The 14,942-nt window shown below is 39.3% G+C and overlaps 2 protein-coding genes across 2 annotated transcripts; one reads left to right on the forward strand and one right to left on the reverse strand.

Moving 5' to 3' along the window:
- The first annotated feature begins 1,112 nt into the window (after positions 1–1,112).
- Positions 1,113–8,068, forward strand: LOC115681681 (carboxypeptidase SOL1). Its single transcript, XM_030605700.2, has 15 exons — positions 1,113–1,487; positions 1,589–1,652; positions 1,758–1,853; positions 2,003–2,033; positions 2,133–2,189; positions 3,215–3,310; positions 3,746–3,868; positions 4,871–4,975; positions 5,190–5,236; positions 5,738–5,863; positions 6,071–6,173; positions 6,556–6,618; positions 6,801–6,884; positions 7,110–7,173; positions 7,398–8,068. The coding sequence occupies exons 1-15, from the start codon at positions 1,172–1,174 to the stop codon at positions 7,706–7,708; spliced, it is 1,686 nt and encodes a 561-aa protein (XP_030461560.2). The 5' UTR covers positions 1,113–1,171; the 3' UTR covers positions 7,709–8,068.
- A 546-nt stretch (positions 8,069–8,614) lies between these two features.
- Positions 8,615–12,243, reverse strand: LOC115681682 (tryptophan aminotransferase-related protein 4-like). The gene is made up of 5 exons (XM_030605702.2): positions 11,584–12,243; positions 10,317–10,611; positions 9,904–10,196; positions 9,444–9,724; positions 8,615–9,052 (listed from the first exon to the last, which is right to left on the reverse strand). The coding sequence occupies exons 1-5, from the start codon at positions 11,910–11,912 to the stop codon at positions 8,841–8,843; spliced, it is 1,410 nt and encodes a 469-aa protein (XP_030461562.1). The 5' UTR covers positions 11,913–12,243; the 3' UTR covers positions 8,615–8,840.
- Positions 12,244–14,942: the final 2,699 nt, after the last annotated feature.

Below are 14,942 nucleotides of genomic sequence, written 5' to 3' on the forward strand. Positions count from 1 at the left end.
AAAATTCTCAACGCCATTAATATTAGGGAAAATTTCAATTAAGGACCTCAAGTGAGGCCTTTTTTTCAAAAGAGGATCTCAAGTGGACTTAGTGTCAAATAAGGGCATGAAGTGCCCAATCAGTCTCAAATAAGGACCCGAAGTGCCCAAAAAGTCTTCATCTGACTTTTAAAAAAATCGAAATGGGGTGGTGCAAAACAATGGGATTGAAAATAGGAAATAGGATCTTTATCTGAATACCGTCTGTCAAGACCAATTTTGGAATGCAACAAAAATGAGTATTTCTTTTTAATTCTCAATTTCAGTTTTTCATAAAGAAATAATGCTTAGATTACGATATTGCTTCACGTTTTTTTTCTTTTTGTTCCAAAGGATCCACGTTGATCAAGTTTGAAACTTTTCCAAAGAGGGTTGTTTTTGGAATTTATTTTTTCGTCTTTAATCAATAGAGAGTTACTAGTCATACCCGTGACGGTTACACATGTGAGAAGAAAATTCTTAAAAGATAGTTCACATTATAAACAATCTATGTCAAAATTCTCAACGCCATTAATATTATATCTCCCGAAACGGGAAAAAATCGCTATTTATTCAAACAAAAATTGCCCCATGTAATAGCATGGATCGACCATGTTAATTTTTTTTCTCACAGTGTAACTTGATTGAAAAATGGCATAAATAACATAGATTTTAATTTATTATAAATGGCCGCTGAACTTTGGTCGAATATGCCATGTGATCCTTGAATATTTAATCTGTTCAATGAATTCTTTGAACTTTAGCTTCACATGCATTGTCCTTCCATAATTATCCCTAAAATTTTGGTAAGTGTTTAAACTAGTCTTTATACGATATGGAAATATCTAATATTATCATTCCTTGGAGGCAACACTTAGCATTTTCATATAGTTCAATGACTAGCTTGAATATGTACCGAAAGTTGAAGGACGACATTAAAAAGTTTATGAATGATATTATACATTGGGCTAAAGTTTAAAGACGATATTGTACAAATTAAAAATTTAGGGATCAGAGTATATATTAAGCTAAAGTTGATTGATGATTCGAGTCATATTCCCATTCGTGGGTTTGACAAATCCTAGGAGAGAATACAAGCATAGCACGAAAAGGCCACCTGGGATTTGGACCCAAGTCAACGGATCCTTCATCGATGATCGATCTGAGCGCGACGCGTTACTTTCACCCTTCAGTTTCTCTTCGTATTTCCCTGCGCGACGATGATGCGAAACGGACACTGCTTCAGCTGAAACTGCCCCTCAGGCGTACCCCCCACCCCCAAACGAATCCGATCCCCGGAGCTCATTACGCGATTCGTTCCGGACAAGAACGAGCGCCATCGACCCGGGAAGTGAGGGAAAAGATGAAGCTCGTCCTCTGTTTGTGCCTCCCCCATCTTGTTGTCCTCTCTTCGTTGTTCGATCACGCGGGTGCCAGAGGCGGCGAGAGTCGACCCCTCTCGCCATCAGGTCTCTCTTTCGCTTCACACGACTTCATCGCTGCGAATTTTCGGGTGGGATGGCTTTTTCTTGATTTGGGTTCGCTTCACTTTGGTTGTTGATGCTCGCAGGCTTTGCGAGTGGCGGTTATGCTGGGGTGGCGAGGCATTTGTTCGGGGAGCGGCGGGCGGTGAGGTGCGGGATCTCTGTTGGCTTTCGGCTTTTTGGCTCGTGCAACATTTCTCTTCTGGGTATTCAGCTATTAGACGTCCAAAGTCTAAAGTATAAATCTTTTTGCAGTTCTGATGTCGCTCGTGGGTATATGACCAATTCTGATCTTGAAAAGGCCGTGAAAGCTTTTGGCCGGAGGTGTGGCAATATTTCTAGGACATACAGGTGATTCTTTCAATTTCTGTTGATGCTTTCTTGTGATTATATCAGTGCATTGCATAATTTCTCTCGTAATCAAAATTCGGACTATATTTTGGTGATGCTGACTCGTTATTCGCTTCTCTCTTTGAGGGATTCGTTGTGATGGACATCAGTATTGGCAAAAGTGTTAATGGAGTGCCCCTGGTATTGAATTTGTTGGTTTTAGCCTGTGATGTCTTTTTCCTTTTTCATATGGCTCTCTGACTGATTGCTAAACTGGGCTTTCTGATAAATTGGCAACAGTGGGTTATAGAGATCTCCGACAAGCCTGGGATAGAAGAGGCTGAACCTGCATTTAAAGTAAATCTCTCCTCCCTGCTTCTCTTAATTTCATCCTTAAACAAAGGTTTTAAGTGTGCTGTATATGCCATTGATGTGGAACAATTATTTGACTTACCCTTTGTCCCTTTGTTCCTGCAATCTTCTTTAACTTGCATGGAGGGAATTTAGCAAGTTTGTTTCTGGGTTGTGTTATATTCAACTGACAGATGGTGCAATTCACCGGTGCGCCATTATGAGTGTAATGGTCTCCGCTATATGAATCCTTTTGACGTTTAAGTTTTCCTTTTACTTCATGCCATTCATTATGCTATCACCTTCTTCTTAGGACTAAGTTTCCTCCAAATTAGTGTACATCTTGGTTAGCCCTTTAAAGGGCCTAGGCCAACTAAAGGTGCCTTTGTATGAAATTTATCTATTCCAACATTTTTTAGAGGTTCTTGAGTAACTATGCACCATTCTCATCACTCATTACAACCTTCCTCATTCTCAAAGGGTTCTTTCTTAGCTTCATGGAATCAGCTGCTTGATGATTGCTGCTTTATCAGAATTTGCCATTATTTAATGTTGCACTGTGCTTTTCTTTTGGTTCGTAGATCTGTGATCATACTTGGCATCTGATTAAGTACCATTTTCTTGCAAATGTGGCTAAGTCAATTAGTTGGATGCTTTTCTCTTCTGGTACTTTCATATTGAAAATGCATCTCGTTTACAATCAGGAGACTCAGACCCTTGAGACACATGCATTCCTTCTAAATGACTTACCATCTTTTCCTCTGCTTCGAAGGTTGGAACCTAGGGTCTGAAGGTTGAATCCTGAACTGTTAATGCTTTTCTTCCTGGGAAACCCGTCTTTTGACTAATTCGTAGATAGCTTGTAGATGTTTTCTGTGCTTTGTGTTTTTTTACGAGAAATGGCTTTTGCTCGTAGTTTCCTTCTCTCAAGGTGAATTGAGATCACCCTTCTTGATCTTTCAATATCTTTCATAGCTTAATCACAAACTAACATAATTTGGAAATTTCCCATTTTATCAAATTTTTTACAGTTCATAGGTAATGTGCACGGGGATGAACCTGTCGGTCGTGAGCTTCTGATGCTTCTAGCGAATTGGATTTGTGATAATTACTTGAAGGATCCATTGGTAATTACCCCCCTTCCCCCACCCCCCCCCCCCCCCCTTCCCCCCCTTCTCTCTCTCTCTATTTCTTTCTTTAATATCATCAATGTAGAGGATTGGCTTCATTTTTCATTCTTCGACGGTACTCATCAAGCTAATCATCAGCATTCCTGCATATCCATTTAAATCGAGAAAGTCCAGATTCACTAAAAACATACCAAATATTAACATGACTTGATTGGTTTATAGCTTGATCTTATGAATTGCGTTGTTGGTCATGTTTGGCCTCTAACTGATCAATCTATATCTGTGCATTTGTACAGTTGGTGCGCGATTTGAATCTTTTGTCTAGTAATGTATCTTATGAAGTAGCATTCTCCTCATTACAGTCTTGTGCATTCAGTTGTAGATATAATTAAGCATTCTTGATGTTTTATCTCCCAATACTGGTGTCTGCAGGCAAAAAAGATTGTGGAGAATGTTCACCTTCATTTACTTCCGGCAATGAACCCAGATGGGTTCACACTAAGAAGGCGCGGAAATGCCAATAACATTGATTTAAATCGAGATTTTCCTGATCAGGTAGTTTTTTACTGCTGCAATCTGTAGGTTTCTAAAGATTATAATGTGCTCTAGCCCCATGCATGGCCATAGTGTTAAGGAACAAAGTTGTCTGTGTAGTTCATCTGCATGAAACAAGTTTTATCCATGGACCAGGTTTACTTATATAAAGTGGACTCCCTTTTCATGGTAAAAAGAGTGATTATAACGTGCATTTGAATGTTGTGACTGAAAAATTAACCATATATTTTCTGACTCAAGTTTCAACCATCTAGTTAGATGGAACTAAGAACTGAAAGATGATAGCTGAAAAAAATTTACAAATTGGGAACTCTAGGATCATCATAAAAATTTGTTCCTAGAATTTTAAAAAGGATAGTAAGTGTTTACAAGAAGGATGGAAAGTAGTTTCCCTTGGAGGATATAGCGAAAAGCTTAATATTAGAAGTCTGGAGCTTTCCCTAAAATACTCGGGTATTGCTCTTTTCACCTTTCCTGAATGATTACTCCTGATCTGACATTTTCAGAGGTGTCTTTTCTTTCATCAAATTTTGCCATGCTTTTATATCATGACTCATGTCTAATGATTGTTTCTTTAATGTCTTGTTCTCCTTGTCAAATAATGGTAATAATTGCTTCCTTCATCTATAGCCCAATAATGGAACAAGTCTTTGGGTCTTGCAATGATTCAGTTCTTGCAATTGAATCCAACTTTGCCTTTGGTGGCTTGCATTGATTTAAGATCTATTTGACGACTCGCAGTGAAATTTTACAATTGTTGTCCTTTTCTCTTGATCTTTTCTAGTGGAGAAGATCTTATCATGTATGCTTTCTTCCTTTGAGGATTTGTCGCGTATTCAGATATTATTCTTGCATTTTTGCAATTGTTAGCGAAGTAATTTCCTTCTTGCAGATTATGAGTAAAGAAAAGACTTCTCTTCTTCCATGCTTTATGATCAATTTCCCCTTTACTTTTGGTTTTGTTGAATTATCTTATGCTTTATGTATTTCTTGAAAGGGCAGTTCTTTCCAGTGAATGGAGACGTAAGTTCACAACAGCCAGAAACAAGGGCAATTATGAGATGGTTGAAAGAGATTCGTTTCACAGCATCTGCTTCCTTGCATGGGGTAATAAATTTAGCTCTTCTTTTTTTGTACTAGATCCTGTCATGCTGGGAGGGCCTTTGGTGACGACGCATGATTTATACTTGTTTATTGATGCATGACTAACAATTGTTTATCCCCCCCTTCCCCTCCCACGTGTAATGTTATTAAAATTTTAAATATGAAGAATTATTTGAACAATGAATGTAACAATGTGCATCCTCTTATGATTTCTCAGGGTGCACTGGTTGCAAATTATCCGTGGGATGGAACAGAGGACAAGAGGTGATTGTCTGACATTCTGGATCATATTATGAATTCGTGGGCCACTTATCTTGGGAATTTGCTTGAGTTCGCGGCTTTGTGTACAGTGCCTATTGTCACTGTGATCTGTGTTGTCCTGCATGCATCTTCTTTGCCAGATATACTAGCCATTATTGCTTTTTCATCGATTAGTCTTTCTTTCACTATTCTTGTGAGTTAAATCTCCAGATAATATGTAGGTTCTGTTCTGATCTCCAGTTTGCCGTGTGTCCCAAACCTTTTCTGTATTACTCCTATGTTAGGTTAAGTCATCCTTTTATTGTAATGAAAAAGTTGAAATCATTTAGTTTTAGAGGGGCAGCAGAAGATGGACAGGTGCTGCACGTTAATCAAAGTTTACATGTGATCTTTTATCAGCTTACTTGATTTGTTGTTGATAACTTTTCGAAAATTACTGCAGCATTTTATGCTTTTCTTTCTTATCTTGTATTCTCAATGACTATTGACAATCCTAAATTACAGGAGACATTACTTTGCCAGCCCTGATGATGAAGCCTTTCGGTTCATGGCAAGTGTATATAGTCACTCTCACCGTAACATGTCTTCGAGTAAAGAATTTCAAGGAGGAATTACGAATGGAGCAGCTTGGTATGACAGTGTTGAGGTTAATACATTGTAGCTCGTAGTATAGGAAGTGCTGATCTTTCGAGTGTTTTAATTTTATACCTATGTGAAGTGAACCGCTGGACTTTGCGAAAGAGAAATAGTTCCATTCTACATTTGAGCACTTTAGTATGTCACCTGGCATTTGACTATTAAAAAATTTCTTTAATTATATTGCTTAACTTGCTCTAGGTATCCAATATATGGTGGCATGCAAGACTGGAACTATATCCATGGTGGCTGTTTCGAATTGACATTGGAAATTAGTGACAATAAATGGCCAAATGCTAGTGAGGTATGCTCCCAAAAGAGTCAATTTGTATGCTTTACTAATCTGACATTTTCAGAGGTGTCTTTGTGCTGTATTTTCTTCACTCAGCCAAATAGTTTCTCCCGAAAATGGTTGGACATGATCTACCAAATCTTGTTAATTAAAACATTGATGTAAGAACATGTGCAATCCAGATAAATTCTAATAATAGTATGGATCTGGTTCTGGTATTTCGATCCTTAGCTGCTTCCCAAGTTAGAATAAGAGAGCCAAATTTGATGCTGAAACTGACTAATATTTTTATTTCATATGGCTTTGACATATCACTTGAATGTGCTGATCTAATCATTCTTGTATTCGGGAAGTGATCAATTTACTTGAGCTTTCTATTTGTGTAAATTTGCAGCTTCCCACTCTATGGGAGTACAACAAAATGAGCATGCTTAATCTTGTTGCCAGTGTTATTAAGGTAAGTGGTCTGCACATTCTTTTATATTATGCAGATAGTAAAATTTCCAGAAAAATCTTTAGCGAGAAGTAGAAAAAAAAACCCTAACCCTGACAAAAAATTCCACTTTACATGTGATACAAAGCTTTTCTTGTTAGCTATGCAAAGTTGTGCAATCGTTCTTTCCCTAAAACTTCTTGCAGACTGGAGTTCATGGAAGAATCTACTCTTCAGATAGTGGAAGGCCATTGCCTGGCTTTGTCCTGATCAAGGGAATAAATAGCACTGTATGTTCCAGCATTTGTTTTAGTCCAACTTGTTTGCGTGCAGTAGCCGTTTGTTGTCTTGTTCATTCATGAATACCATCTAGTAGTGATCTCTGTGGTTTAATTACGTATAGGTTGTTTGAAGTATAGCTGATTCTCTCTATTACGGTTATATAACTGTATTGGTAGTTTCATTTATTTTTCCTTTCTTTTTAAGATGCTATGTGTTTTTAATTAACTTAGCAGATTAAAGCTAGTAGAGGACTTGCTGATTACCATAGGATGCTTGCCCCTGGAGCAAAATATGAAGGTACTTCATTATTTGCTGTTGTGTTATTATGAGTATCTAGCGATCTTACTAGTAAGTATTGAACTCTTAACAACAACGGAAAGCATTTTTTGACTACATCACACGCTTGTTGGATAATACATATAATACCCTAACTTTCATCTCAAATGGTGTTGTATCAATGATCTTGTCAGTGCTCTGATTAGAATAATTTCTCATTGTGACTTAAATTATCTTCACTGCAGTTGTGGCATCTATGCCTGGGTACAAACCGAAGACCACGACCATCTGGTTGGAAGAAGGAGCTATGACCGTGGATTTTATTCTGGATCCCGTAGCTACACCAGTGGAAAATCGGTTAAAAAGTATATGTGATTGTAGCTGCAGCGGCAAGAGCAGTATTGAATTAATGGGCTTCATTTGGAATGCACATTTGGGAGTGTACTTTCTTTTAGTTATTGTTGTCCTTGCATTTATCTGCATACTCTTTAGGCGAAGAATGCCTGTATTAAAGCATAGACAAACTGGAGTACTGAAAAAGTCGGTCGTTGTATAGGGCTTCTGGAGTTAGTTGATCAGAAGCAAATTTTTCTCTGTATTTTATCCAGCAGCTCTGTATTTTCTACGGCAGCTAAATATATCAGACCATCTGAGACAATCCTGTTAGTGAGTGCGGCAAAAGGTTGAATCGGATGGTTGTCATAGACATAATGAAGAATGAAGAAATGCAGAAACAGGAGAGGAGGGAGAAGAAGGGGAAAAGATCCCATTTGTAGAGGGCACCTGATTGTAACATTGTCTTCTGACAAATGAGCAATGCTAAAGCTAAATTATATTTAGGACATTCAGACTTCAGAGTCAGTACATTACAGAATTTTACATGAATAAAAGTTCACAGTTTTGAGTATTATTTCAATTCAGATCTTGGCACTATGGGAGGCACTCTCTGTTTCTTTTGAATTATTTTGTCATTCATAAACAGGTGAACATGTAGAAAAATTCCTCCCCATTGACATGTGTGGGCTTCGCATGCATTCATGGGTTCGAAATGGATTTCTTCTCTTATCCCATGCTGATATGAAACTCCTATGCTTCTCCAGTTTAGGGTTGCACTGTGGAGCTTTCAACCACTGGACGTTATCGTCTGGACTTCAGAGCTTTCTGCTGTGCTGTGCACTCATGGTTTCTAATTCATTTTGAACTTTATAATACTTTTTGAGCAAAGGTTGGATAGTTAAGTTGTTTCAGCAATCTATGGCCAAAAAGAAAGTTGCTCGAGCAATTAACTGGGAACAGATCAGAGTTACAGAGTGCATACAAGGGCAGAGTGAGTGTAGTGTGGATGCACAACTTCAGGACGATGACAGTTTGAGTAAACCATACATATTGAGGAGGAGGATCATCAAGCGCAGCGTATGATTTGTTCTGATAAGAAGACTACAATTAAAAGTGGCTTCTCACCAAAAGAGAAATATATGCAGTCTTGCATTATAGTCTGCTATAAACCAAATGTCTGCAACACACTGTAAGTTAAAGACCTATACATCACTCTTTCTTAAAGAGGTCAATAGTCATGACCATGGCTATAGTACACGGGATATGTACATATAGATCCCGTGATTTAATCACTTTGTCCAAAACCAGAATCACAAATCAACGCAAGATTGACTGTCATTCTTTCTTCGCAATCACATGGTTTTGGCTCCATCTTCCCTGGAGACTAGCCTCTCTAAACGGCTTATCAATGCATCAAAATCGTCGTCGCTCCTAATGATGCTGAGCCTCACATATCTCTCGTCGTCATGGAACACGCTCCCTCCTCTACCGATGATTTTGGCTGCACTTAGGATCTCAACGCAGTTCCTATCTTCCTCCCTCTCACATTTCACCCATGCATAAGCTGCCATAAAAGCTCGAGTTAACTTGGGGAAAAGAATATAGCCAGAAAAAAAAAGAGAGAACTCTATCGACATTCCTAGGATTTTGGGTAAAGTGATGGATATTAGCCAGGCTGGTGGTTTAACAGTTATGCTGATGCATAACATAAGAACGATTTTCTTCAAAATATTTGTCAATATGATCGCAAAGGGCATTACTAAGCTATTTTTCAGACAAAAGCGGTGTGACACCTGTTGGTAGAAAGTCAGTGCATATTTCGAAAAAAATGACGCTGACAAATCCTCATGTATTTATATCAATCTGTCGTCATATCGAATTCATTCCTCACGTTATAAATAAGTTCTAGGATTACCAGATTCTTCGTTTTGTTATTAGTTGTATGATGCTCTCACCTGGAGTTGGATCCCTGACTTTCTGGAAAAAGGTACAGTTTTCGGGTGGGATTTTCTGGAGAGAGAATCTTGTTGACATGGACAGTGTCTTCCTCAGTCTGTCCCAACGTTTGGTCATCGTTTTGTATCCGAACTCGAATATTTCCCTCCCTCCATCTTCGACGATCACTTTCAGAAGCTTCAGAGCTCTTAGCTGAGTGTCCCTCGAGACGCCCATCGTGTTCAATTCCAGGTACCACGCCATCCTTTCGTACACCTCTTCATTCCTTATGAATGCCCATCTGGTTTTAGCCAATGTTAACAATGAAAGAAATGATCTCCACTGGTAAGCTAGAAGATTTTACTGAAAGCTATGATACAGTCAGCTAAATCAGCAACATCAAAGTATAATTTGAATCGTGAATATATAGCAGGAAACATCAAAATCTGGAGAAAAAGTTGAGGGTTTTGGCAAATTTACCCGAATCTGCTACCGGCATGACCAGTGAGCTTAGAGATAGTGAAGATGGTGAGGTCCTCATCTGCCGGGGAAGGAATCCCGGTGAAATGTGGCCAGTAATAAGCACGGTCGTAAATAGTTTTAACATTAGGGCCATGGAGAACGGCCTCGTTCAACAATCCATCGGGATTGTTTGGTGCAGTCACGAACTCGATGATGTCCCCGGTGGTGTTGGTTGCGTTCTTCCATCGCGCCGTGTCTCCCTGGAAGCTACAGTCTGCCGAGTCGAAAAACTCTATTTGCATTTGATAAAGCTGTGAAGAAGAAGAAAAACACCATACCCGAAAGGTGAAATTACGTCGAAATTGAGCATAAGGATGGAGCAGGATGAATCGCAGGGTCCATGGCAAGCTCATTAACGGAAGAATGCTAACCGCATAGTAGGGGATTGAGGCCACAACAGAAGCAGGAAGTGAAGAGTTGCGAGGAGAGAGAGCATGGACAGCAGCATTGAGGAGTTGGGTAGAGCCAGCACCAAACAAAATGTATTTGCCGTCTGTGACGGCATTCCCAACCTGGGAGTGCAGCTTCCTGAGGAGAGACTCAAGCTCTTTGGACAAGGTGGTCTCGTCACTGAAGGAGTAGCTCATCCTGTGCCACCCTGCCACCACTACTGCACTGCTCTCTGCATGCTGCTTCCAGAATGGCTCCAAGAACAATGGATCTCCCCTGAAACCCAAAAACAAAATGCAATTTATGGACTGAATTAAGGAAATTTCGAAAGAGTGGAAAATGCTGCTCCTTGTTCTAAAACCTCAAAAAGTTACGAACACAAGGTGGTTTATATTTAACGAGTTAATGCTCGCATACACGAAGCATGATAGGCTGACGGGACCACGAAAACCTGAAACACGAAACCCCAGTACGTGCCGAGTGGAAGAACGGTTCCGATCCATAAGGGAGACGTGCAGCTGCACCACTGATCCATGAGTATTTGCGAAACGCGAAAAGGAACAAAGAATCGCGCTCAAGGCCTATAACTCGAATATCGTATCGAAGATGGTGATACTATAGGTGAAACATGTCAATTTTCACTACTCGAATGATAAGCTGAGGTGAAAAGTTACATGTACGCATTTAACATCTATCTGCGCAAGACATATCAATCAAAAGTTACATGTTCGTACTGTATGTGCACGCTTAAAGAAGCACAGCAGCCATAATAGGATATAGAACACCGATCTTTTAACCCCCTGAAAAATGGAGAAAATAGTGGAGTTCCCGTGCCAGAATTGTATTCTCCCAGAACAGAAAGAACAAGAATCAATAAATACCTCGCCCATCACATTGGCATTCCACGAATGGCGGAGAGTGTTTCAAAGGGCCAATAGTAATACTGATTCAGTGAATTTTTCAGGAAAACCTTCTATGTCGAATCTAATTCCGGATGAGACTATAAGCTATCCTTATTACAGTAACAATTCAGTGAATTCTGTGCATGTTCTAACAACGTAAAAAAGCAAAGAAAGGATTTCATGCCCTGTAGTAAATGATTGGCATGAGTTCAACTTAGAACAACAAATAATTAAGATTTGTCAGAGCGTTCTTCCCCCCTAAGGGGGTAGTGATGCGGTCGTCGTCGTGACCGGACGAAATTAGTCAAACTGCTTGTTCGGGATTGATTGAGACGTAGAGACTAACCCGTTGGCATTGGCAGAGCAAGAGGGCATGAAGAGGGAGCAGTCCGGGCCGCCGTAGCAAGTGCTGCACTCGCAGACCGGCCGCCCGTCGACCATGATCCCGTCAAGAAACGCCCTCCCGTGGCCCGAGCACTCCTCCGCCGCCGCCAACTCGGCCTCGGCCGCCGCTCTCCCGCTCCAGCTCAGCCCCTGGACACGCACCTCATCGTTGCCCCGCTTCCAACCCCACACGCCACGGCGACCCACATAAAGATTCACCCCAAAGAAGAGATTCACAAGCATGGAACACACCAAGCACAGCTTGTAGACTGTGCCCTCTGATCTGGCCATGCTCTGATCACCAGTACTCTCCCCCTCTCTCTGTATCTCCAGCCAACAAGATTTTGGCACAGAGAGAGAGAGAGAGAGAGAGAGAGAGAGATAGATTGTCCTGTTGTGGATAGCAAAACAGAGAAGGAGAAGGAGAAGGAGAAGGAGGGAGTCAAGGAGAAAAACAGAGCACAGAGAATGACGGGTGAAACAGTCTGAAGTTGGTGAAGCACACAGAGAATGACATGAAGGCGACGGATTTCCACGCTTGCTCTGCGTCCTGCATGACGTTTCCAAGCTCCAAGAAGTGGGAGAGCGCCCACGTGGACCACTTCATGAACAATTGAACCCCCTTCTCGCTGACGTTTGGAAGAAAATTCATCTTGTGCCTAGAATAAGAACAAAAGGTGCCATAACAGATTTTTCTAACGCAATGACATCATCATACACGTGTGTAGATATTGCTCTGTTTTCCCTTTTTTTCTAATTATTTTCTTTTGGGTTTTGCGCACGAATTATGGCCCTTTTGGACTTAAGCAAGTCCTTGAAAAGCTTAATCTCGATCCTCAGCCGGAGCTCGGGATCACCGGGATTGCTTGGCGGCGGGCAAGAAAAAAATACACTTGTGCTGGTATCGGCACATCAAAATAAGGGCATTTTCGAGTATAATTTTGAGATCTCGCGGCGTACATGCATGCTATAGAAGTCGACTTACAGAAACCCACGGATTCATTCTTTGCATCGACTAATTTTTTGACCATGAAAAACCCCAAATTGGTATATCTGTGACAATTTTACCATCTATTAGTTTCTGTTAAATTTTACCGTCAAATTTCTAAGTTGGATGATATGTGGTAGTTGACGGGTGTACCAGTTTTGGAGTTTTATCCTCCGTCTGTCACAAGTGTACCGGTTTGTGATTTTTCGTTATATTAATTTCAATTTAACAGAGAGTCAATTTGTCATAATTGTACAAGTTTAGAGTTTTTTATGGTTAAAAAATTAGTTTAAGTTAAATGTGTCACAGATGTATTAATGTGAGGTTTTAATGATCAAAAAATTAATTTAAATTAAATTTATTACGAATATATCAATTTGTAATTCTTGGTTGTATTAACCCCTTAAAAGTATAGAATATCATTTCTTTTGGTAAAAGCTTCAAAGTGCTTGTACGGGTGCTATTTTCTCAGAGATTGCGTATCTTGGATGGCCTCCCTTTTGCAGAAATCACTAATCAGTATAAAACGACCTTTCTAACGCGTGGTTGGTTGGTGGTGACCCACGGGATGGTGCTGAATAAGTCTCTGAGGAGATGGATTTCTCCCCTTTGATTCTCTTTCATCTCTTTCGATGGTGATGAATGGAGAATAAAGTGGCTGATAGATTTGCGACTTTCCTTTCTTCTGGCGGTACAAAAGAGCCAAGAGAAAAAAAAAGAGAAAGAATTTTCAACATGATGTTTCGCTCAGAAGAGAGAATAAAGGGGTTGGTCGATTGCGACTTTTCTTTCTTTTGGCGTAGAAAAGAGGAAAGACAGGGAATTTTCAACATAATGTTTCGCTCAGAAGAAAGTCTCTACTGATTCTGATTTCTCGAACTAATTTCTTGCATGCGGAATAACAAGCAAGAAAGAAAGCAAAATCAGAAGATAAAAATAGAAGGGTTAATACCACATAAAGATCTAAATTGGTACACCCGTGACAAATTTACCCAAAACTAGTTTTTTAATCACCAAAAGCCCCAAACTGGTACACATGTGACAAATTTACCCAAAATTATTTTTTTAACCACCAAAAATCCCAAACTGGTACATTTGTGATAAATTTACCCTCCGTTAAATTTGATCAATGTCGCGAAAAAATCACAAACTGGTACACTTGTGACAAACGGAGGGATAAAACCCCAAACTGGTACACCCGTGAATTATCACGTGATATCCAATTTAGAAATTTGATAGTAAAATTTAACGGAAACTAACGGAGGGTAAAATTGTCACAGGTATACTAGTTTGGGGTTTTTAATGATCAAAAAATTAATTTAGCGTAGATTTGCCACACGTGTACAAATTTAAGATTTTTCGTGGTATTAACCCAAAATAGAAAGTCCTCAAATAGCTCCCTAAACTGCTCCTTCTTTGAGTCAATTATTTAAATTCGACCTGCCGGAGTTTATTTTATTTAATTTCATTGCTTTTCGCGATAAGTTTTTTGGGCTCGGTATAATCGCTTTCTACTTTAAAAATTAGTGGAAGGGTATTTTCTCGTCGACGTGGGCGAAATAGACCTCCAATCCAAAAAAAACGAAAAAAAGAAGAAAATGATCGATCAAGACACTAGGGCAATAAACGGTGTCGTATTCGTTGGCTTATGGAAACGGTCAAAAAGCTTGAGAAAACGACATGAAGGCGGCACATTTCCTCTTTTTCCCCCCTTTGTTCTTTTTCCGTCTTTAGTGAATAAGATTCCAATGAATTTCTTTTTAATAATAAACAAGATTCGGATTCCGTGGCCATAATAAACTGTACGAAGCATGGTTTTTCTATCGCTTTACATCGTGATATTTTGGTGCACGATGACATACAGAGCGAACAAACCCAGTCGAGATTGAAAAATTGAAATGGAAAAAACTCGAACTGAGGTAAAAATTCAAATAAAAAGATAGCGACCCGAATTATGATCGAAATAATTAATCATATATATATATATATATATATATATATATATATATATATATATAGCATATGAAGAAAAGAAACATAGTTTTCTAATATATATGGAAAAATAAAACATCAAAAATCGCAAAAAAGAAGGATAAGTGCGTTTGGAAATTTTAAAATTTGTCATGAAAAATGCAATTGAGTCCTAAAACTTTTTATAAAGTGCAATTGAATCCGAAAACTCATCACCAAAGTGCAATTAAGTCCCAAGACTTTCGAAAAGTACAATCAAGTCCTGAAACTTATCAAGTCGGTGCAATCAAATCTTGAAATTTGTTACAATTTTCTATTTGTCCAGTTAGACGGAGTTAATAGAAGGACTCAATTGCATCGAC

The sequence above is a fragment of the Syzygium oleosum genome, unplaced genomic scaffold (assembly GCF_021117445.2).
Source record: "Syzygium oleosum isolate NSW1041296 unplaced genomic scaffold, Sole_v2.1 Sole_v2.05, whole genome shotgun sequence".
Classification (NCBI taxonomy): domain Eukaryota; kingdom Viridiplantae; phylum Streptophyta; class Magnoliopsida; order Myrtales; family Myrtaceae; genus Syzygium; species Syzygium oleosum.

Coding starts and splice junctions, on each gene's coding strand:
- LOC115681682 (XM_030605702.2), bottom strand. CDS start 11,912: ATGGCCAGATCAGAGGGCACAGTCTACAAGCTGTGCTTGGTGTGTTCC. Junction 10,197..10,316: donor CCTCAATCCCCTACTATGCG/GTTAGCATTCTT, acceptor TCTTCTTCACAG/CTTTATCAAATGCAAATAGA. Junction 9,725..9,903: donor CATGCCGGTAGCAGATTCGG/GTAAATTTGCCA, acceptor GGCTAAAACCAG/ATGGGCATTCATAAGGAATG.
- LOC115681681 (XM_030605700.2), top strand. CDS start 1,172: ATGATCGATCTGAGCGCGACGCGTTACTTTCACCCTTCAGTTTCTCTT. Junction 2,034..2,132: donor GTGTTAATGGAGTGCCCCTG/GTATTGAATTTG, acceptor AATTGGCAACAG/TGGGTTATAGAGATCTCCGA. Junction 4,976..5,189: donor CATCTGCTTCCTTGCATGGG/GTAATAAATTTA, acceptor ATGATTTCTCAG/GGTGCACTGGTTGCAAATTA.